A 24016-nucleotide genomic window follows, 5' to 3' on the forward strand; every position below is an offset into this window, starting at 1 on the left:
TATATATATATATATATATATATATATATATATATATATATATATATATATATATTTATGTATATATATACTGCACTGCATGCATTAGGCATTGAAATAAACTTAAAGGAAGCCAATGTATTTTAAATTTTCATTTGGATGTGAGACAGAAGCATGTTATTCTTACATATAAAAAGCAGTTGTGGAGAAGCAAGCCTTTCATGCAGGCTATGTTTAAAGATCTTTGTAAATATTTGGTGCTTGGTCCAAGATAGCTCAACTGTCGGTGCTGCTATTTATATTTCAGATACGTATGCCCATACCCTCATCAATATAGGGATTAAGCTTCAAAGACACCAATCTCACCAAATTATGGTAAAAGCCTTCCGGGAATGTGCAGACAAGAACGAGGATATGAAGTTCAAAAAAATTGAACTAAAACAGTGTCTGTTAAAGTTAAGACAGGCTGCTGCCTCCAAAACAAAGACTAATTTTATTTATGTTTATGATTTGCCAATAAATATGGTGCAGAAGTATTCACGTTTGATTTGTGAAACATTCGTAGGCATATGTGGGTCTTGGAAATGAAATGATAATGAAAAATGATTTCTAGATTCGAAAATTCTCACAGAAAGCGTTGTATTACTCAACCAAATCCACTGTATTATGGCAACAAGAAGAATCCCAACCAAAACTATCACACACAACTTTGGCATGGACTAAACACTCATATAGTGTCTAACAAGGTAAGTATGCATTCATAAATTGGCTAAAATTAGTAAACATCTTTTATCAACATTCAACTTTTAAGCTGCTTAATCATATACCTTGAAGTAATAGTTGTTTTACCCTAAACATGATATTTTTTGAAAACACACTATCCTTTCTCACATAAATCTCCAGATTAATCATGAAGTGAAGAGTCATTTCAGAGTTCAGCGAAAGACTTTCCATTGATGACAGCAACTACTTGGGTGATTGCGCGGTCAAGTGCAGCAGTCACTGCAGCCAAATTCTGCAGGAATTCCTCTGCGGTTGGCTTATCACCATCCACAATATCAGTCACTGCTTTTACAAATATTGCAGGGACTTTTAAAAGATCAGCAACATAAGCAACTGCAGCTCCCTGAGACAATTTTTAGAAAAGAATTTAATATATTGTAGAAGCAGGAGAAACATGCATTGAGGAATGTAATCATTCTTGAAAGTAGTATTCTAAGATCATTTTAAGCAACTAAATTAACATAACGGTGGCGAACTGAATGTAAAGGGCAACAAAGTTCCAACCAGGAAGCCATGCACCAAATGCTCTGTGAAAACCATATACAATTATTATTTATTATTATTTTATTTTAATTAGTTAACAATAATTCAATATATAAAAATATATATATATATATATATATATATATATTTTTTTTTTTTTATTAGATGGTCTGCTTATTTTTTTTTAGATATATATATATTATTTTTGAAATTAAATATATATCTGCAATCTTAACAACCCAGTTCAATAATAACTCTTAGCCCATTCTATACCTAATAGAACTCTTGAAATATATATATATCCTAATAATCTCTTCTGCTAAATTTTGCTCTCAAAACCTATTTGTCACCTCATTTTCTATCAAATACTCTCAACAGAGAATCCCTAAATTTTTACTTCTCCATTCATCACATTGGATTCTGTTTTCAAGGTAAGAATTTTAATTCCTTATTCAGTAATGGGTGAATTTAATTTTATTTTATTTTATTGATCTGTTACAACTACTCTAAAAAATTTATTTTCTTTTTGACCATTGATATTGAATTGGGTTGATCATGATTAATAGTAACATTGAATTTAGATTTTGTACATACATCTATATATTCACCGAATCATTATATATATATATATATATATATAAAACCTTTGTCTGTCATTGTCCCCTGTCATTGTCCCCTGTTCATCCACATCCACGTCCTTGAATTTGGAAGCGTCCCTATTATCCACGCATTATCCACGCATTTGAATCCCTTCGTCCACGCATTTGAATCCCTTCGTCCACGTCCGTCCAACGTTTATATATATATATATATATATATATATATATATATATATATATATATATATATATTTGAATCCTCTTGTATCCACGTCCGTCCAAGGTTTATCTATATATATGTATATTAAAATTATTTTATTTTATTATTATTTAATATTTTTCTTTTAATATTTTGGGTATGTAGGAGATTCGAATATTCAATTAGCCAATTGAAATTGTCTCTCTTCCATTGAAAATAATTATTGTCTTGGAGGTTCCAGGTGAGTGGTAATTATAGTACATGGCACCGTTTTAGTCCATTTCAAAATTTCTTAGCATTAAGTTTATTATTAAATGAAATTTTAAATTAATATTTTAACAATTATTTTATATGTGATTTTCTACAGTTTTATTTTATTATTGAATTTTATTTCGATTTTGATTAAATAATTGATTTTGTCAACTATCTCTGCATTAGACCCATTAGGATTCCGGGAACAGGCTTTTAATGTATTTATATTGATTGATATTTGACTATAAAATTTACCGATGTGTTACTGAATTGATTTGAGATTGATTTGATTTTATTGAATTGATTTGAGATTGATTTGATTTATTCGACTCTCTGAAATTATTGAAATACACTATTGGAATTGCACTATCAGTTATTATTTGATATCTGAAATTTTTTATTGATTTTGATTGATTTGTACAAATTGGTTTTCTGTTTTGAATTGGTACCTGTGCCCAGTATCTGTTTCTGTTATCTGGCCCCGCCGTGTGGACTATCACGGTATTAGGTTGCATTGTTGAGTCATGCATCATTGCAGTTTATGGTTGCATTAGTATCATATGCATTGATATCTGTGAAGGAGGAGAAAAGTATCTGATATCTGGTAGCGCGCTTACCATCTGACCTTTGGTGATGTGGGGTATCATCACCCTGGTGCACTGTACCATAAAAATTTTATTGAATGAATTTCTTTTACTTATATGCTTTATGAAGTTATTTTATTGATGATTTTGACAGTATGAGCATGATTTTATTGAATAGAAAATTTATTGTGAAATAAATCAAGCGTCTGCCTGTTCCTATTCCGTTGTGTGCTATAATTATCATTCACTGAGCATCTAGCTCAAACCACGTTTTCCCTGTCTGTTATCTGTTTCATATCAGTAGAATTCTGCAGCTGATCAAAATATTCAGTCCATTTTCTGGAGAGGGACAACTTTGATTTGTTCTCATGGTATGCCCGAATTCATGTTTTCACGGGCTAATAATTAGTTTAGTTTATTGAACAGTTTAAGTTTTTATTTGAAATCTGTAGAGACTCATGATTTACTTATGGGATATTTATGATGTTTATTCAGCATTTCGTTTATTTGGATTTTGTCTATTTTTGGGATTAGTAAGTGACAATATATTCATTCAAGATACTCTGATAAGGCTTGCATGATTTAAGAATACTTAAATTATGCGCCGGTCACGGTTCAGAATTTTGGGTCGTGACAAAGTTGGTATCAGAGCTCGGTTGAGGTCTAGTAAATTTGCGGAGCATAGGATCCTTAACGTCTTTTCAGTTTATCATTGCTTTAGATATCTGCGTCCTTCGTACTTTTTCACCTGTCTTAATTTGGCTCACATTTTCAGATTCAATACTTATTTATTAAAATGATTAGGTGTCTGAGTCTGTTAAACATAAGAGGAGAGCTTGGGTCAAGGGTCTTAATGGTGCAAACCTTGATCCAACAAGGGAGGTACCACCTCAAGCTATTAATCAGACATCTGAGCAGACGCTTATGGCTAAGACTGAGGCACAACCATTTTTTTGTTTCTCCATACTTTTCCATGATATTTAGTACACCACCTACTTTGTTAGAGTATCCTTCATCTGTATCAACACCTATGAGGAACGCAATAGACACTGATATGGTGCATAGGGGATGTATAGTTCACATTGGAGATAGGGAATCAGTTCCAGATCTTGTTTCTTTGGATATATTCGAGTTTGATGTGATGTTAGGCGTGGATTGTTTAGCCACTTATCACGTTTCATTGGATTATCATAATAAAGTTGTACTCTTTAAAATTCTTGGGGAGGCAGAATTTCAATTTCAGGGAAATCGCAATATAGCCTCTAGTAATCTTATCTCAGTAGTGAGCGCTAGACGATTATTGTGAAAGAGGTGTAAGGTGTATCTAGCTTATGTTAGAGATGTTCAGGTAGAAAGTGCAGGTTTGGAGAATATTGCAGTGGTTAAGGAGTTTCCTAATGTGTTTTCATAAGATTTATTAGGTTTACCCCCAGAGCGAGAGGTAGAGTTTAGTATAGACTTAGTTCCTGGAACTGAGCCCATATCTATGCCACCTTATCGTATGGCACCCGCAGAACTTAAGGAGTTGAAGGAGCAACTACAGGACCTGCTAGATAAGGGGTTTATTCGCCCTAGTGTTTCTCCATGGGGTGCTCCTGTGTTATTTGTACGGAAGAAGGATGGGTCTTTGAGAATGTGCATTGATTATAGGCAATTGAATAAGGTAACTGTGCGTAATAAGTATCCTCTTCCACGCATAGATGACCTGTTTGACCAACTTCAAGGTGCAAAGTGTTTTTCCAAGATTGATCTTCGATCTGGGTATCATCAATTGAGGGTCAAGAAAGAAGACATACTCAAGACGGCCTTTAGGACTAGGTATGGACACTATGAATTTCTTGTAATGTCTTTTGGTCTTACCAATGCTCCGGCCGCTTTTATGGATCTCATGAACAGAGTTTTCAAGCCTTTCTTAGATCAATTTGTTATAGTATTCATCGATGACATTCTAGTGTACTCAAAGAGTAAGGAGGAGCATGAGCAGCATTTGAGAATTGTCCTTCAGACCTTACGAGAACACAAGCTATATGCCAAGTTCTCAAAATGTGAGTTTTGGTTAGATAGTGTGGCTTTCCTAGGCCATACAGTATCTAAGGATGGGGTGTGCGTTGATAAGAAGAAAGTTGAGGCAGTGCTTCATTGGCCTAGACCCACGACTGTGTCAGAGATTCGTAGTTTCTTGGGTTTAGCAGGGTATTATAGACGGTTTGTTCAAGACTTCTCTCGTATTGCAGCACCTTTAACTAAGTTGACACAAAAGAATGTGAAATTTCAGTGGTCTGAGGCTTGTGAAAAAAGTTTTCAGGAGCTTAAGACTTGTTTAACTCTGACACGATGTTAACCCTTCCATCTGGATCTGGGGGTTATGTTGTATTTTGTGATTCTTCTAGGATTGGTTTAGGATGTTTTTGATGCGGCATGGGCGGGTTATTGCATATGCTTCGTCGATTGAAAAGACACGAGCGAATTATCCAACTCATGATTTGGAAATGGTGCGATAATTTTTGCTTTGAAAATCTGAGGCACTATCTGTATGGTGAGACTTGTGAAATCTTCACTGACCACAAAAGTCTCAAATACATTTTTGACCAACGTGATCTTAATCTTAGGCAAAGAAGATGGGTAGAATTGCTGAAGGATTATGATTGCACCATACAGTATCACCCTGGAAAAGCTAATGTAGTGGCTGATGCTCTAAGCAGGAAGTCTTCTGGTAGTTTAGCCCATATATCTACCAAGATGAGGCCTTTGATTGGTGAATTACATGAGTTGCTAGATCAGGGAGTAGAGTTTGAAATCATAGTTGGATCATTCTTAGCACATTTTCGAGTTAGGCCTATCTTGATTGATCAAATTAAGGCTGCTCAAAAGAAGGATTCTCAGCTGTGTGAGATTATAGATAATATTCATAAAGGCCAAGCTCAAGGATTCATGTTGAATGATGATGGAGTTCTTCGTTATGGCACTAGACTTTGTGTCTCCAATGTTGATGAGTTGAGAAGAGAAATCATGGAGGAGGCACACCATTACACCCGAGTTCAACTAAGATGTACCGTGATTTAAGGGAGCACTATTGGTGGGGTGGCATGAAGAGGGATGTTGCGGACTTTGTTGCTAAATGTTTGACTTGTCGTTAAGGCGTAACATCGAGACTATCGTTACTTTTGCCTATTCTGAGTGGAAGTGGGAGCATATTGCCATGGACTTTGTTGTGGGTTTACCTAGTACACGAGGTGGTTACAATGCAATATGGGTGATAGTGGGCCAGTTGACAAAATCTGCTCATTTCCTTCTGTGAAGACTACATATGACTTTGCTAAACTTGCGATTGTATATAAACAAGATTGTTAGTCTTCATGGAGTTCCAGTTTCCATTGTATCCGATCGTGGTACTTTACTTCTCGATTTTGGAAGAAATTCCAAGAAGCTTTAGGAACACGAGTAGACTTTAGGCTTTTCACCCTCGAGACGGATGGAAAAGGACCATACAGACATTAGAGGACATGCTTCGTGCATGCGTTATGGATTTTGGTGGTGTTGGGATCATCATTTGCCTTTAGTAGAGTTTGCTTATAATATTATCGTGCAAGTATAGAGATGGCTCCATATGAGGCATTATATGGTCGAAAGTGTAGGTCGCCGGTTTGTTGGGACGAAGTTAGAGAAAGAAGGCTTACTAGATCAGAGTTGATACAATTAACTTCAGAGAAGGTTCGACTAATTCATGATCGACTTTTGACTGCTCAAGGTCGACAGAGAAGTTATGCTGACCCTAAGCGTAAAGATGTAGAATTTATGATTGGTGATCATGTATTTCTGAGAGTTTCCCCTATGAAAGGAATCATGAGGTTTGGGAAGAAAGGGAAGCTTAGCCCTCGTTTTGTTGGTCCATTTGAAATTTTGGATAGAATTGGAGCAGTCGCTTACCGTTAGCCCTTCCACACAGTTTTGCACATGTACATCGATTTTCCATATTTCTATGCTTAGGAAGTATGTACCAGATCCATCTCATGTTTTACAACCTCAAACCATGCAATTTAGGGATGATATGTCATATGAGGAGCAACCAGTAAAGATTTTAGATCGACAAATTAGGAAACTCCGGTCTAAGGAAGTGGCTTTGGTCAAAGTCTTGTGGCATAATCACTCAAGTAGTGAGGCCACATGGGAGGCAGAATCTGAAATGCGAGCCAAATATCCTCATTTATTTGATTCTTCAGGTTAGAATTTTTGTCTATCCAAATTCGGGGACCGAATTTTTTTTAAGGGGGGAAGTATGTGAAAACCCATATACAATTATTATTTATTATTATTTTATTTTAATTAGTTAACAATAATTCAATATATAAAAATATATATATATATATATATATTTTTATTAGATGGTCTGCTTATTTATTTTTAGATATATATATATTATTTTTGAAATTAAATATATATCTGCAATCTGAACAACCCAGTTCAATAATAACTCTTAGCCCATTCTACACCTAATAGAACTCTTGAAATATATATATACCCTAATAATCTCTTCTGCTAAATTTTGCTCTCAAAACCTATTTGTCACCTCCTTTTCTATCAAATACTCTCAACAGAGAATCCCTAAATTTTTACTTCTCCATTCATCACATTGGATTCTGTTTTCAAGGTAAGAATTCTAATTCCTTATTCAGTAATGGGTGAATTTAATTTTATTTTATTTTCTTGATCTGTTACAACTACTCTAAAAAATTTATTTTCTCTTTGACCATTGATATTGAATTGGGTTGATCATGATTAATAGTAACATTGAATTTAGATTTTGTACATACATCTATATATTCACCGAATCATTATATATATATATATATATATATATATATATATATATATATATATATATATATATATAAAACCTTTGTCTGTCATTGTTCCCTGTCATTGTCCCCTGTTCATCCACATCCACGTCCTTGAATTTGGAAGCGTCCCTATTATCCACGCATTTGAATCCCTTCGTCCACGTCCGTCCAACGTTTATATATATATATATATATATTTGAATCCTCTTGTATCCACGTCCGTCCAAGGTTTATCTATATATATGTATATTAAAATTATTTTATTTTATTATTATTTAATATTTTTCTTTTAATATTTTGGGTATGTAGGAGATTCGAATATTCAATCAGCCAATTGAAATTGTCTCTCTTCCATTGAAAATAATTATTGTCTTGGAGGTTCCAGGTGAGTGGTAATTATAGTACATGGCACCGTTTTAGTCCCTTTCAAAATTTCTTAGCATTAAGTTTATTATTAAATGAAATTTTAAATTAATATTTTAACAATTATTTTATATGTGATTTTCTACAGTTTTATTTTATTATTGAATTTTATTTCGATTTTGATTAAATAATTGATTTTGTCAACTATCTCTGCATTAGACCCATTAGAATTCCGGGAACAGGCTTTTAATGTATTTATATTGATTGATATTTGACTATAAAATTTACCGATGTGTTACTGAATTAATTTGAGATTGATTTGATTTTATTGAATTGATTTGAGATTGATTTGATTTTATTGAATTGATTTGAGATTGATTTGATTTTATTGAGTTGATTTGAGATTGATTTGATTTATTCGACTCTCTGAAATTATTGAAATATACTATTGGAATTGCACTATCAGTTATTATTTGATATCTGAAATTTTTTATTGATTTTGATTGATTTGTACAAATTGGTTTTCTGTTTTGAATTGGTACTGCCGTTATCCGCCCCGCTGTGGACTATCACGCTATTAGGTTGCATTGTTGAGTCATGCATCATTGCGTTTATGGTTGCATTAGTATCATATGCATTGATATACGTGAAGGAGGAGAAAAGTATCGATATCCGTAGCGCTTACCATCGACCTTTGGTGATGTGGGGTATCATCACCTGGTGCAACTACCATAAAATTTTATTGAATGAATTTCTTTTACATAAATGTTTTATGAAGTTATTTTATTGATTATTTTGACAGCATTATCATGATTTTATTGAATAGAAAATTTATAGTGAAATAAATCAAGCGTCTGCTCCTATTCCGTTGTGTGCTATAATTATCATTCATCGAGCATCTAGCTCAAACCACGTTTTCTCATATCTGCTTTGCATCGTGAGAATTCTCGGTGATCAAAATATTCACCCATTTTCGGAGAGGACAACTTTGATTTGTTCTCATGGTATGCCCGAATTCATGTTTTCACGGGCTAATAATTAGTTTAGTTTATTGAACAGTTTAAGTTTTTATTTGAAATCAGAGACTCATGATTTACTTATGGGATATTTATGATGTTTATTCAGCATTTCGTTTATTTGGATTTTGTCTATTTTTAGGATTAGTAAGTGACAATATATTCATTCAAGATACTCTGATAAGGCTTGCATGATTTAAGAATACTTAAATTATGCGCCGGTCACGGTTCAGAATTTTGGGTCGTGACATGCTCCCATCATTTGTTGATGTCTTATATATGACTGATAAGAAAATAAAAGGCAACAAGAATTTCCCAAGCCTCACATCTAACATAGCTATATTACAGAAAGAAAAGGGTTAATGTGCACACATTTATGGAATAATAGATAATTCCATTCTAACAAGAAAGAATTGTACAAAAGTCTAATACCAATTAAACATTTGGCATGTGGCTATTACGTAGAGTTGACATTTTGACTCATATTTTCACCAGTGTGGCCTTCCATGTCAAGGCATAAGTAAATAATTATGATGCATTATCAATATGTAGAGCTCTTTTTACATGATAACCTTAATAATATCAACTGCATCAGCTTAAATATCTAATCTGTAAGACACTAAAGTCCGTTAACACTGTCCATTCGATGGCAGGGATACCATGACTCGATGTTTTTCAACATTATCTCCATATCTTTAACTGAAGCATCATTTGCAATTATTGTTGCTTCGTCCTGAGGGGACATGTCCAAAGAGTCTCCAGTAGACAATTTGCCAACCTGAACCATGAAGATATTGCATATTAGAAGTATGGCTGATACTGAAGGCTCTAAATGACTGCATCAGAAAAATTTCCGTTATGCCACATGATCAGCATAAACCAAATATTGGAGAAAGTACAAAAAAGTACCTTGACATCTCGTGGTTTCACATTTTAGGACATGAGATGGTACATTGAGCTTTACTCCATTAGCACTTTAAGCTTTAAGGACAAATGTTTTAACGCCATTAATTTTGCTGATGTGGCAGTGTGAATAGAATAAAATAGTATTTTAAAAAATGTCTTAGGTCCCACAAATGATATGAAATTTAAAAAAAAAAAAATTAAAGAAACAATTTTAAATGGAAAGAAAAAAGTTTATTTTATTATTGCACACTGCCACATCAACATAATTAACAGGGTTAGAATATTTTTCCTTAAAGTGTAAACGGAATAAAGTTCATAGTACCATTTTGCAAAAATTGAAACACAGGTCCCTAAATGTCAAAATGTAAAGCCTCAAGGTACTTTTCCGCACTTTTCCCCCAAACATGAGTGCTTTTCAAACAGAACTTAAATTATTTTTCATGAAATTCAGATGATCCCAAAATATGTTAAAGCCTATCCTTGTTATATGAAGAACCCTACCTATATATAATTCAACTTTTTAAGAAATACTATTTGATTAAATGCATTATGAAACATTAAACCTAAACCACTAGAAATTTTGTTAACCGACGCTGGCAAAAGCACAAAGGACAGACAAACTGCTTGTAAAATAGATGATGCACACTTAACACTACATTCAACTGCAAGGCCAGTGTGCAAAGTGAGTTGTTAAAAGGAGTAATGGTCTAAATGTTAGAAAAATGGAGATTCAAGCTCTAAAACAAAAGAAAGCTCAAAAACACAACTTAAGAATAGAAAATAAAAAATCAAGTTCTGCAGAATATGCAGCAGAAAAAACAAGGAAGAAAGAGGTGGATTCTTGGCTTTTACAAAGACATTATAGAAACTTAAAATTAACATAACAAAAGAGATAAGTTGGAGAGAAGATAAACTCAAATTTCATTGAAAAAAAAAACAGAGGGTACATAAACAAGCGCAGATCTTTTTTTTCTTTCCCTTCTTCCTCATTTTCTCAGCTCTCCAACTCTCACAATTTTCATATTATCTCTCCACACTCTTATATCCAGCAGATGCTTCTTTTTTATAGGTAAAGGAATGCCTTTTACCAGTCAACAAAGCCCATACTTACACCATGCTTAGGTATGGCTTAGTTGCTTTTCTTGTACTCAAACTAAAAATATCATACTTATAACACTAAGTCACTATCATTAAAATAAGTAAAGAAAACCAACAGAAATACGGAATACACATCAAATGCACCTTTTTCCGGCAGGGTTTGTTTACTGTGAATTTTGAGCAGGCCTAAACTATACTCTGATTATTGAAAAAATAGAATATCATCTCTTCACACACCTATTAAAAAGAAATAGCAAGAAGCCAGAATTATGTTCACTTTCTCTAGCACCGAAAGCAGTATGAGGTTGCCCTTTTAACAGAAAAAGTTACCAAGCAAAGCAAAATATCCAGATCTTTTTTTTTCTATGACATCCATGCCTTATTGAAACAATGGAAACTATTTCAAATCAAATGCAGAACCCGTAGTAAGACAACTAACCACAGAACTTGATAACTTGCCAAAAAGAAAAGCAAATCATGAAGTTAGGGCCCATGAAAAAGAAGATTCATCACCACATCCAGGCAATAATTATTTGTTAACCAGTTTTTAATTTGCACGAACAAGTATATTTCCACTCTAGTTACTCTATAAGATTAGCAAAGAAGTCAGGTTGAACGCACATTACGCTTGACACTCCAGAAAAATCAGATGAATGATACTTTTGTGTTGCCTCCCCTTGTTGTTGACTAATACAAATCCTTTTTGCTTTGTAACATGAAAACTAACAGAGCCTACAACACACACACACACACACACACACACACACAGAGAGAGAGAGAGAGAGAGAGAGAGAGAAATGCAATACATGCTAATTCCTATAACACACACACACACACACACACACACACACACACACAGAGAAGAAAATGCAGATACGTGCTAATTCCTAGAATTCATTATTGAGGTCATATAGGTTTATTAGCCATGTTTAATTACAAGTAGTCAAGACAGATTAATGAGTTTGCTGTAAGGATTTTTAGCTTAGAATGTCCCTTTTTTTAACCCTTTCGTTTTTTGGGATTGGGGGTTTGCGGACTAGTGCTAGACATCTAAGATTGCAACATACTGAAATCTATTCCAAAGGGAAAACATTTACAACACACAAATAAGGGACAGAAAAACAAGAGGATTTCCTGGCATTCAATGTAGTTACCTTTAAGTTAAGGTCCTTCGGCAGATTAGGCGTTGAGTAAGCCTGCAACAAACCTACTCCATACAGATCAAAAACCTACAAAAGGTAAAAGAGGCAGACATAAAATTGAGGGGAAAAAGTACAAAAATCCATTACAGAATACTATAGAAATTTTCTTTGTAAATCATCCAGCAGAATTGAAGTTCTTAATTCAACCTTAGCCATCTGCTAGGGAATGCAGATGTTTTCCTTGTCTTGTTTGAGATTTGTTGCTTACTATGAGATTTCATTAGGACCACCAGTGATCTTTAGCATCTACAGAGATCTAGTTCTAGGTCCAAACATAACTGTTAAAATAAGCAATTTGATTCAGCCACAAATCATGATAAAAGAAAATGACTGGGTCGCTAGCTTTCAGATATATGCTTTGGCAAAAAGAAAGTTCTATATGAAAACAAGAATAGAAATACATAAATTTCAAGTTCTTTTGCCATAAGGAGTGAATAATGGAAAACTGAGGAATACTTACAGGGATAGGGATTCTTCTGTCATGGAAAGCAACATCACTTACAAGGTATACATCACCAATAGATGCACCTTTTGCCTGGAAACATCAAATTTAAATGAAAATGCATTATTTGCTTCAAAGGGAAATATAAACATGCTCTAATCTAACTCACTTATTGCTTCTATTAAAAGGAGGGGTGCACTCATTTCAATACAAGAAATTTCTAAATTAGCATCTTGGACACAGAAAATTGATATGATACATCATTATTACTAAACCATAAACAATTAAAAATAAATTAAAAAAAAATCCTCACTCTAGTGAAGAAATTTCAGTATAAACAGTAGAAAGTTAGATAAAAAGGGATAATTTGAAGTTTATTCAAGATTTTGAAACAATCTAATCAACTGTTCAAGAAGATGAACAAACCTTAAAGCCACCAGCAGTGCCTGCATTGATGATTAAATCTGGCTGTAATGCTTGGATGGCAGCATATGTCACAAGAGATGCAGAAACTGTGCCTATGCTATCAACCCCTGAAAAGAGATTATTTAAACAAATAATTGAAGGACTAATCCATGCAGCTGGAGTTGGAATAACATCTGTTCTTTGACGTTCTAATTAGTTCAAGTATTACAGTAGCACAGAGATTTGGATGCCCATCCCATTTCCCATAGGTTCAAAAAATGTGCATCCAACTACTAGTACTACTTATGTCATGATTTGTGTGATGTAGATGTACTAGTGGAAGTGTATATCTAAAATACATAAATTTTCTTGAAGAATAATTATAAAACAGACTGAATATTAACTTTTCACAATTGCAAATATCAGCATAAGAAAAAATGAAAGTGAAGCATTATTTGTTATAGTAATCTTATATTCAAAGGGTGAATTATAAAACAGACTGAATATTAACTTTTCACGATTGCAAATATCAGCATAAGAAAAAATGAAAGTGAGAGGCATTATTTGTTATAGTAATCTTATATTCAAAGGGTGAATTACACTTCTCTTTTTCTTGTTTCCCTATTGTTCAGAGCTGATTGATTATCACGGAAAGACAACAGAAATCCCTATCACAGAACCAACACTCCACATTATTTGAAACTAAGAAATCGAGGAAGAAAACTTGCAAGTGATAACAACTTGTTGAATTTTGAGTAGAAAAATGAATTCTCAAGAACAGAGAAATAAAAGCCAAAGCAAAACAGAAGAAAAAACAAAAATCTTCTTCAGCAGAACCCCTTTACACTGAGAGCTAGAATTTCATTCATAAAATAGGCATGAGAGAGTTGTTTACACTGATTACAAAAAACTAACTTCTCTAGCAACTAAAAAATAAGCAAAACATGGCTGGAAGTATGGTAAAAAGTTACCTAACACAGCTGCAAAAATACATCAGTAAAAAATGCATTTTCAGTACAAATTCCAGCATAAAATTAAGCAACTAAGTATTAAGGAAAAATCACATTTCAGTCAACACTCCTCCTTGAGATTTTTCCTTGATACTCCAAGCTTTTTCCTCAGCTCTTCAAACCTGTTCTTGGTCAAAGCTTTAGTAAGTATATCAGCAAGTTGTTCTTCAGACCTACAATGCAGCAGCTTAATCTCTGAATTCTTTACAGCCTCCCTTAGGAAATGAAACTTCAACTTGATGTGCTTAGTTCTTCCATGCTGAACAGGATTATTTGCAATGGCAATTGCAGATTTGTTATCACACCAAATAACCGTAGGCTCACATTGCTCTATTCCCAAATCTTTCAACAACTTCCTAAGCCAAATTGATTGGTTTGCAGCAGCAGCAGCTGAAATATATTCAGCTTCTGCAGTAGATTGAGCCACCACCTCTTGTTTCTTAGAATTCCAAGAGAAAGGACCTGAACTTAGAAAAAAAAAAAACATAGCCTGATGTGCTCTTTGAATCATCAACACACCCAGCCCAATCACTATCCACATAGCCTTCAAGTTTGACAGATCTTCCTTTTAGAAACCATATACCATAATCAGTAGTACCTTTTAAGTATCTCAACACTCTTTTAGCAGCAGCTAAATGCACTTGACTTGGTGAATGCATAAATCTGGATAATAAGCTAGTTGAATGCATTAAATCAGTCCTTGATGCAGTCAAGTATAGCCGACTACCAACTAAACTTCTATACATTGAAGCATCTGCTTTCTCAGCTCCGTCTTCCTTGCTAAGTTTCTCATTCACAACTAGAGGAATTGCAATAGATTTGCATTTATCCATATTGTACCTTTTTAATATTTCAAGAGCATATTTTCTTTGAGAGACAAAGATTCCTTCTGTACCTTGCTCAATTTCTAGACCAAGAAAGTAACTCATACTCCCCAAATCAGACATTTCAAACTCAGTTTGCATTTTCAGTTTAAAATCATTCAATAACTGAAAATTTCCACCTGTCACTAACATATCATCAACATAAAGTGACACTACCAGCTGAGAGTCATCTCCATCACCACTCACATACAAGGTTGGTTCATTCTCACTCCTCCTGAATCCATTTTGGATCAAATGTGAGTCAATTCTTGCATACCAAGCTCTAGGAGCTTGCTTCAGGCCATAAAGAGCCTTTTTCAGCTTATACACTTTGTCTTCTTGACCCTGCACCTCAAATCCTTCAGGTTGCTGCACATAAATTTCTTCAGTTAACAAACCATTCAAAAATGCAGATTTGACATCCAAGTGAAACACTTGCCATTCTCTTTGAGCTGCTAAAGACAACAATAATTTAATGGTATCATGCCTACCAACTGGAGCAAATGTATCTCCATAATCCACCCCTGGTTGTTGAGCATAACCCTTAACAACAAGTCTAGCTTTATATCTAAAAATAGAACCATCAGGATTAACTTTAGTTTTGTAAACCCATTTTACACCAATTACATTTTTTCCTTTTGGTTTGGAAGTCAATTCCCAGGTTCCATTCTTCTCAATTGCTGTAATTTCTTCCTTCATAGCATGTTGCCATTCTTCAACTTGTGAAGCTTCTTCATAGCTGCTAGGTTCTGACACAACTAAATTACAACTTTCATAAATCTCTGAAAGAGACTTGAACTTAGGAACATGTGCTTCACCATCAGAGTTGTACTCTTTTTCAGACTCAACACATTCATTGCTAGAACTTTCTGAATCAACTCTTTGCTGAACTGAATTTGTTACTCCAACAACCTGCTCTTTTTCAAAGTTCCAGTAGGCTCCTTCATCAAATTTGACATCTCTACTAATAACCACCTTCTTTGTTTTCACATTGTAAATTCTGTAACCCTTGGATGTGGCTGCATAGCCCAGAAAGATGCCCAATTCTGCTTTATCATCCAGCTTGATTCTCTTGACATCAGGAACAAGCATGTAACATATTGATCCAAAGACCTTTAAGTGACTTGTAGAAGGCTTTGATCCAAACCATGCTTCAACTGGAGTTTTTCTTTCCACTGCTCTAGTAGGAAGTCTATTCAACAAGTACACAGCTGTGTAAATAGCCTCAGCCCAAAACATCTTTGGTAGCTCTTTCTCTTTCAACATACACCTAGCCATCTCAACAACTGTTCTGTTCTTCCTCTCAGAAACTCCATTCTGTTGAGGTGAGTAAGGCATTGATAATTGATGTTGTATTCTAGCTTCCTCACAAAATTTGTCAAATTCATTTGAAGTGTACTCCTTCCCATTATCAGACCTCAAATTTTTAATAACATAGCCACTTTGCTTCTCAACCAAAGCTTTAAATTTCTTAAAAATACTGAAAACTTAACCCTTGCTACTTAGAAAATACACCCAAGTCATTCTAGTCAAGTCATCTATAAACAACACAAAGTACTTGTTTTGGCTCAAAGAAAGCACACTTATAGGGCCACATACATCAGTGTGTACAATTTCTAATTTCTTAGTAGCTCTTCTAACTTGATTCTTGGGAAATGATTGTTTATGCAATTTTCCAAATTGACAACTAGAACATACCTCATCACAATTAGAAATAACAGGCATGTCTTTAATCATATCGTGAGATTGCATAAACTTCAAAGAATTCAAGTTATAATGCCCATATATTTTGTGCCATAGCCAAGAATCATCAGATGCAGTCGTAAATACATGATCAGTACCATTGCCAGACATTAGAGGAAAGCTATTATCAACCATTTTAACCTGCATTACTTTAGAATTATTGGAATCATAAATATGACACCAACAATCTTTGAAAGACAAAGAATAACCTTTTTTCATCATCTGAGCAACACTCAATAAATTTTGATCTAAGCTAGGAATGTAGAGAACATCAGAAATATGCTTAGTACCTTTCTTTGTTTGCATAGCAACAGTACCCTTGCCCATAGCCTGAACCATCTCTCCATTTCCCATCTTGACACTTGTTTTCACTGATCTGTTTAAGGAGGTAAATAAGCTTTCATCTCTAGCCATGTGACTTGTACAGCCACTATCAATGAACCAAATAAACTTATCAATAGCTCTATATGATTGAGAAACCATGAACAAATGATCTTCTTGCTGCTTTGGTTGATCATTAGTAAAATTTGCTTGCTGGCCCTGTTGTTGTTTTTGAGCTTTACCTTGCTTGATTCTGCAATCTCTTGAAATGTGGCCATATTTTTTGCAATAGTGACATTGTATGGGTTTTACACCATTCTTCTGCCAACAATCCTTCTCTAGATGATTTGTTTTTTTACAAGTTGGACAAGGTGGAAATCTGCTCTTCTTGACAGCCTCACTTCTACTTTCAGGTTGTTTCCCTTTGTTGTCTCTCTCTTTTGAACCTTTCTTAACCTCCATCACTTGCTTCCCTTTCTGTTTGGCAACAAATGCCTCCTCAGAAGCATCTTCTTGTCTAATAATTCTTCTTTGCTCAATGGCTTGCAAGGAATTTATAAGTTCAGGTATGGTGATCTTACTCAAATCCTTTGAATCTTCTAAGGATGAGATCTTAGGCTCAAATCTATCAGGTAGACTTACAAGAACCTTCTCCACAACTCTTTTATCTGGTAAATCTTTACCCAATAATATGATTTTATTGACCACAGACATTAATCTATCTGTGTGCTCCTTAAGAGTTTCAGATTCTTTCATCTTTAAAACCTCAAATTCCCTCCTTAAATTTAGCACTGACATTTGCTTTGAGCTTTCACATCCATGGAACTCCTCCTTAAGTCTGTCCCAAGCTTGCTTTGCAGTTTCACAAGCCATAATTCTTGTAAAAATAACATCAGAGACAGCAGAATGTATATAAGACAAAGCCTTAAACCCTTTAGCACACTCCTCACTATGTGCTTTCAACTAAGCAAGAGTGGGATCTTCCCTTAAGGGACCTAGTTGCCTTCCAGTTTCAGTGACTTCCCACAGGTCAAAGGCTTTGAGATAAGCCTTCATCTTCACAGACCAAATAGAGTAACCTTCTCCAGAAAATACAGGAGGAGGTGGAGCAAAGTATCCACTTGAAGCCATCTCTCTCAACTTTCTAGTGTTTTGGTTCTTTTATAAATGGGATTCTCACTTGTTTTCTCTCAATCACAGGCCCTCAAAGATCATGAGAAGCTCTGATACCACTGTTGAATTTTGAGTAGAAAAATGAATTCTCAAGAACAGAGAAATAAAAGCGAAAGCAAAACAGAAGAAAAAACAAAAATCTTCTTCAGCAGAACCCCCTTACACTGAGAGCTAGAATTTCATTCATAAAATAGGCATGAGAGAGTTGTTTACACTGATTACAAAAAACTAACTTCTCTAGCAACTAAAAAATAAGCAAAACATGGCTGGAAGTATGGTAAAAAGTTACCTAACACAGCTGCAAAAATACAACAGTAAAAAATGCATTTTCAGTACAAATTCCAGCATAAAATTAAGCAACTAAGTATTAAGGAAAATTCACATTTCAGTCAACACAACTTACCCAGATTTGAATCTTTTCCAGGCCATACAAAATTGATATGGATATCTTTGTAAATACCATAATAACGAACCCAAGGCACCCCTTTTGGAAACCTACAACATCAGACATTGACTAATCAGTCTCAAGCACAACTAAGAACATCTATGACAATTAAACTGAAGAGAAAAACACATAAAATTCCACCAAAAAAAAAAAAGGGTAATCATTGTTACATCTACACTAAGGATAACTACTTTCACATTAAGCACAAAGCAGAAGACCAAAACCAATCAAATACAACTAATTAAAAAATCTCAATTTATGAAGAAAGTTTTTTAACTGAACTACCAATCAAACTTAGAATAGTCACCTTAGAGAGAAAGAAGAGAAAAAAGAGCTCTCTACTGTGGATACAGAAAAATAAAGAGCAACCAACAAGGTCTAACACAGATCTATCAATATTCCATAAATGCATTTAGCCAATGAAAATGAAACAATCAGATTACTACATTTAGCCAAGGAAGGAAAAAACCCAAGAAGAAAAAGGAAAATTTCCAGGGCCACATACATTGAACATGCATAAAAATAATGTCATCTAGCTATCTGATTGATTATACCAATTACAACACAGAAATTCCACACAAAGACAGGAAAGTAATTTTTTTACTTCTTTGAAACAAAAACAAGAAAACCCTGAACTACCTATCAAGCTTAAATTGATTTTTTACGCAAATATAAGAGAATAAAAGGAAAAGGAGAAAAAAAATTGAAGCAAGGCTATGTTTAGCAGGGCTTAATGTGATGTGATATAATGTAATCAAACATTACATTTCATTATATCCTACCAAATGTCAGCTAAGGGTTATAGGCTGCACAAACTCAACTCAACTCAACTCAATTAAGACTTTATCCCAAAAATTTGGGGTCGGCTATATGGATTCGCTTTATCCACTCTAAACGATTTTGGTTAAATCCTCAGAAATGTGTAATACTTGTAGGTCATGTTGTACTACTCTCCTCCAAGTCAATTTAGGTCTACCCCTTTTTTTCTTTCTATCCTCTAACCTAATGTGCTCTACTTGTCTAACTAGAACCTCCGTATGTCTACGCTTCACATGACCAAACTACCTCAATCTCCTTTCTCTCAACTTATCCTCAATCGGCACCACTCCTACTTTTTCTCTAACACTCTCATTACGGACTTTATCTAGTCTAGTATGACCACTCATCCATCTTAACATTCTCATCTCTGCAACTCTTATCTTATACGCATACGACTCCTTCAGTGCCCAACACTCACTACCATATAACATAGCCGGTGGTATAACTGTATGGTAAAATTTTCCTTTCAACTTATTAGGAATCTTGCAATCACATAAAACTCCCATGGCACGTCTCCACTTCAACCATTCGGCTTTAATCCTATGATTAACATCCTCCTCACATCTCTCATCTACTTGAAGGACTGGGCCGAGATATTTAAAGTGATTACTTTGGGATAGTACCACTCCATCCAAATTAACTCCTTCCCTATCACCAATTTGGCCTTCACTGAACTTGCAATGCATGTATTCTGTCTTCGTTCTACTTAACTAGAGTACTTCTCCAAAGCTCTAGCTTTCTATTGACTCCTTCTCGTGTCTCATCTATCAGAACAATATCATCCGCAAATATCATGCACCAAGGAATACTCTCTTGTATATGTTTCATCAATTCATCTAAAACTAGTGTAAAAAGATAAGGGCTTATAGCTGATCCCTGGTGTAATTCAATTGAGATTGGAAAATCTCTTGTGTCCCCTCCCACTGTGCGCACAATAGTAGTTGCTCATTCATACATATCTTTCAATACTTTTATGTACCTAATAGATACCCTCTTTTGTTCTAACACACTCCATAAGACATCTCTTGGAATACTATCATAAGCCTTCTCCAAATCAATAAAAACTATGTGTAGATCTTTCTTCACATCTCTATATTTCTCCATCAAGCTTCTAATGAGAAAGATCACTTCCATAGTTGAACGACCGGGCATGAAGCCAAATTGATTGAGAGAGATAGAAGTATCATGACGTAGTCGATGCTCCACAACTCTCTCCCACAACTTCATAGTATGGCTCATGAGTTTAATTCCCCTATAGTTCGAGCAATTCTGTATGTCTCCCTTATTTTTAAAAATAGGTACTAAAATGCTCATCCTTCATTCATTAGACATTTTCTTTGAGTTTAGAATCTTATTAAATAATTTAGTTAACCATGCTACTCCCATATCTCCCAAACACTTCCACACTTCAATTGGTATTCCATTGGGTCCACAGGCTTTACCCACTTTCATTCTCTTAAGTGCTTCCTTTACTTCTAAAGATCTAATCCTTCTAGTATAATTCACATTCTTTTCTATTGTTCTATAGTCTATATTCACGCTATTACCATTTTGACTATTATTAAAGAGATCATTAAAATAATTTCTCCATTTTTCTTTAATGTCCTCATCTTTCACCAATAATTTTCCTTCTTTATCCTTAATGCACCTAACTTGATTGAGATCTTGACATTTTCTTTCTCTCCTCCTTGCTAATCTATAAATATCTCTCTCCCCTTCTTTAGTTCCAAGTTTCTCATATAACTTTTCAAAGGCTTGTGCTCTTGATTGACTAACTGCCTTTTTTGCCTCTTTCTTTGCTATCTTGTACTGTTCATATGCCTCATTATTGTCACATTTAGGTAATTTCTTATACCATTCCCTTTTTCTCTTCACTGCCTTTTGTACTTTCTCATTCTACCACCATCTCTCTTTTGAGGGTGGTCCATGTCCTTTAGACTCTCCAAGTACTTTTCTAGCTACTTTTTTAATCTTTGATGCTATCTGTATCCACATATCATTGGCCTCCATATCTAGTTTCCATGCTTCGGACTCGAGAAGCTCATTTTTAAACTTCACTTGCTTTACTCCTTTGAACTCTCACCACTTTGTTCGAGCTACATTATTTCTTCTGACCTTACTTGAATTATTCCTAAACTTGACATCCAAGACTACTAACCGATGTTGACTTGTTAAAGCTTCTTCTGGAATGATCTTACAATCCTTGCATAGAGCTCTATTTGTCTTCCTGGTTAAGAGGAAGTCGATTTGGCTTCTATGTTGCCCACTTTTGAAAGTCACTAAATGTGACTCTCTTTTTATAAAGTAGGTATTTGCTAGTATTAGGTCGTATGCTATAGCAAAATCTAGGATGCTTTTTCCCTCCTCATTTCATCTGTCAAAACCAAAACCTCCATGAACATTCTCATAACCTTGCCTATCACTTCCTACATGTCCATTCAAATCTCCACCAATGAAAACATTCTCTTCATTCGGTATGCATTGCATTAAATCATCCATATCTTTCCAAAACCTTTGTTTACTCTTACTATCTAGTCCTATTTGTGGGGCATAAGCACTAACTATATTTATTGTTTCTCCTTCTAGTACTAGCTTTACTATTATAATTCTATCTCCTACTCTTTTCACAGCTATTACAGGGTCTTTCAATGTCCTATCTATAATTATACTCACTACGTTCTTATTTCTCTCCTTTCCGGTAAACCACAGTTTGTACCTTGAATTACCCACTTCCTTGCTTTTCTCTCCTACCCATTTAGTCTCCTGAATGCAAGCAATATTTACCCTTCTCCTTTCTAAGATATCTACAAGCTCTATTAATTTTCCTGTAAGTGATCCAACATTCCAAGTACCAACCCTGATCCTCCTCCTATCCTGTTCCTTCCTAATTGGTCTCCTTCTATGATATCTTCTATTGTTTTCTATGTCTATCTTGTGTTCTATTCCACTATCTGTTCTATTATCTGTCTTATAGACTAACTTCTTTACCCACATCCGTCCATGATGTGCGAACCCTTGCTCACTTAACACCACACCTAGGGACTGGAATGGCTCGTCGCTTTCGGTGAATGCCCTACACCCTTGCATATTTCTCACTACACCTGGGCTTCGATGCAGCGCATCGTAAGTAGAGGACGCCCCAATGTTTATATCATTTGAATCCATATCATAAGGTGTGACAAAATTTTTACGCTGGTTGTCACCTATCGCAACCCTCCTCCTTTATTCGGGCTTGGGACCAGTTAAGCGCAAACTACTTAGGCGGAGTTATAGGCTGCACAAACAATAATATTAATTACTGAAAAAACACACGACAATGAAAGAAAGAATAATATAATCATGACAATATCAATAAATTCAAACTAATTAAAAAAAAAGGCTAACCTCAGAGTTCCCTCGAAAGGTTAAAAACAAAAAAAGGATTAAAGATTCAGGAAACAAAAACTCACCCAGGCTCTGGTTCCTTCGTGAGCTGGAATTTGTTAACCACAGGCATCGCTTCATTTGCATAGCTATTTACCCCATCAAAACCATCACAAAAAAAATTTATAAACTTATTAACAATTTATGTATATCAACAAGCATATACACACTTATACAGACATAAAAAGAAATGAAAACCAGAAAAAGAGAAGAGTACCGATGATAATGAGGATATTGGAAATAGGTCATTGAGCAACATGGCTTCATCTGAAGCGTCTGATCCCTCACCGTCAGGAGCCATGGCCTTCGTTTTCTATGTCTCTCTCACCCTTCAATTGAAAAATATTTAAACTAGAGAACTAATGAAGTAATGGAAGTAGTCATTTTCTAGGAAAAGTAATGAAGTGAGGGAAAGCGCGAGAAAAGGCCAAGAGAACTATTTCTCATTAGTTTCTAAATTCTTCTTCCTTAAATTCTATGTCACCCAACCTCCATTCAGTTTCACTTTCAGTTCAACCAATAGAAGACAACACAGATATTTATATGGAATAAGGTTCAATTTGGCCCCTGTACTTATTGGGGAGGTTCAATTTAGTTCATTTTTTACTTTTGGTCCAATTTAACCAATAAGTTTTGATTTATGCTCAAATTAGCCCAATTAACAAAAATGTGCAATTATTTAATTATTTAATTATTTTTTTAAATATTAAAATATTATTTTTATATTGTATAATTAATTAATAAAAATAAAAATATTATTTTTAATATTCAATATTATTAATCAAACTGAAAATATAAATTTTTTTTATATTTTCATATAATTAATTAAAATTAAAAATTATTACTATTCCAATTAATAATATTGAATAATAAAAATAATATTTTATTTAATTAATTATACAATATAAAAAATAATATTTTAATATTAAAAAATAATTAAATATTAAATAATTTATTTAAATAAATTATTTGATATATAAACAAATCAATTAATTAATTAATTATACAATATAAAAATAATATTTTAATATTAACAAAAGTCATTTTTTAATATTATTTAAATAAAATAA

The 24016-nt window shown here is 34.2% G+C and overlaps 1 protein-coding gene across 3 annotated transcripts; it reads right to left on the reverse strand.

Moving 5' to 3' along the window:
* Positions 1–792: 792 nt before the first annotated feature.
* LOC110633970 (5'-methylthioadenosine nucleosidase) lies at positions 793–18927 on the reverse strand. 3 transcript variants are annotated; one of them, XM_058141315.1, is made up of 7 exons: positions 18875–18927; positions 18663–18754; positions 13171–13277; positions 12763–12837; positions 12255–12329; positions 9669–9874; positions 793–1105 (listed from the first exon to the last, which is right to left on the reverse strand). In XM_058141315.1, coding segments are annotated over exons 1-6 (510 nt in total). In that variant the 5' UTR covers positions 18877–18927; the 3' UTR covers positions 793–1105; positions 9669–9715. The 3 variants fall into 3 exon arrangements, 2 of the variants coding, with proteins under 2 accessions (XP_057997298.1, XP_021638522.2); XM_021782830.2 differs by lacking the exon at positions 793–1105 and having other exon boundaries at positions 9470–9874; XR_009146419.1 differs by lacking the exons at positions 793–1105; positions 18875–18927 and adding an exon at positions 12450–12580 and having other exon boundaries at positions 9816–9874; positions 18663–18864.
* Positions 18928–24016: the final 5089 nt, after the last annotated feature.

The sequence above is a fragment of the Hevea brasiliensis genome, unplaced genomic scaffold (assembly GCF_030052815.1).
Source record: "Hevea brasiliensis isolate MT/VB/25A 57/8 unplaced genomic scaffold, ASM3005281v1 Scaf1, whole genome shotgun sequence".
Classification (NCBI taxonomy): domain Eukaryota; kingdom Viridiplantae; phylum Streptophyta; class Magnoliopsida; order Malpighiales; family Euphorbiaceae; genus Hevea; species Hevea brasiliensis.

What these genes read in the sequence shown, in the direction of transcription:
- LOC110633970 (XM_058141315.1), bottom strand. An exon ending in TGGAAAAGATTCAAATCTGG is followed by an intron (nt 13,278 to 18,662) that starts GTAAGTTGTGTT and finishes ATCTCTTTTCAG; the next exon opens with GGGTTGATAGCATAGGCACA. An exon ending in ACAGAAGAATCCCTATCCCT is followed by an intron (nt 12,330 to 12,762) that starts GTAAGTATTCCT and finishes TACCTTTTGTAG; the next exon opens with GTTTTTGATCTGTATGGAGT.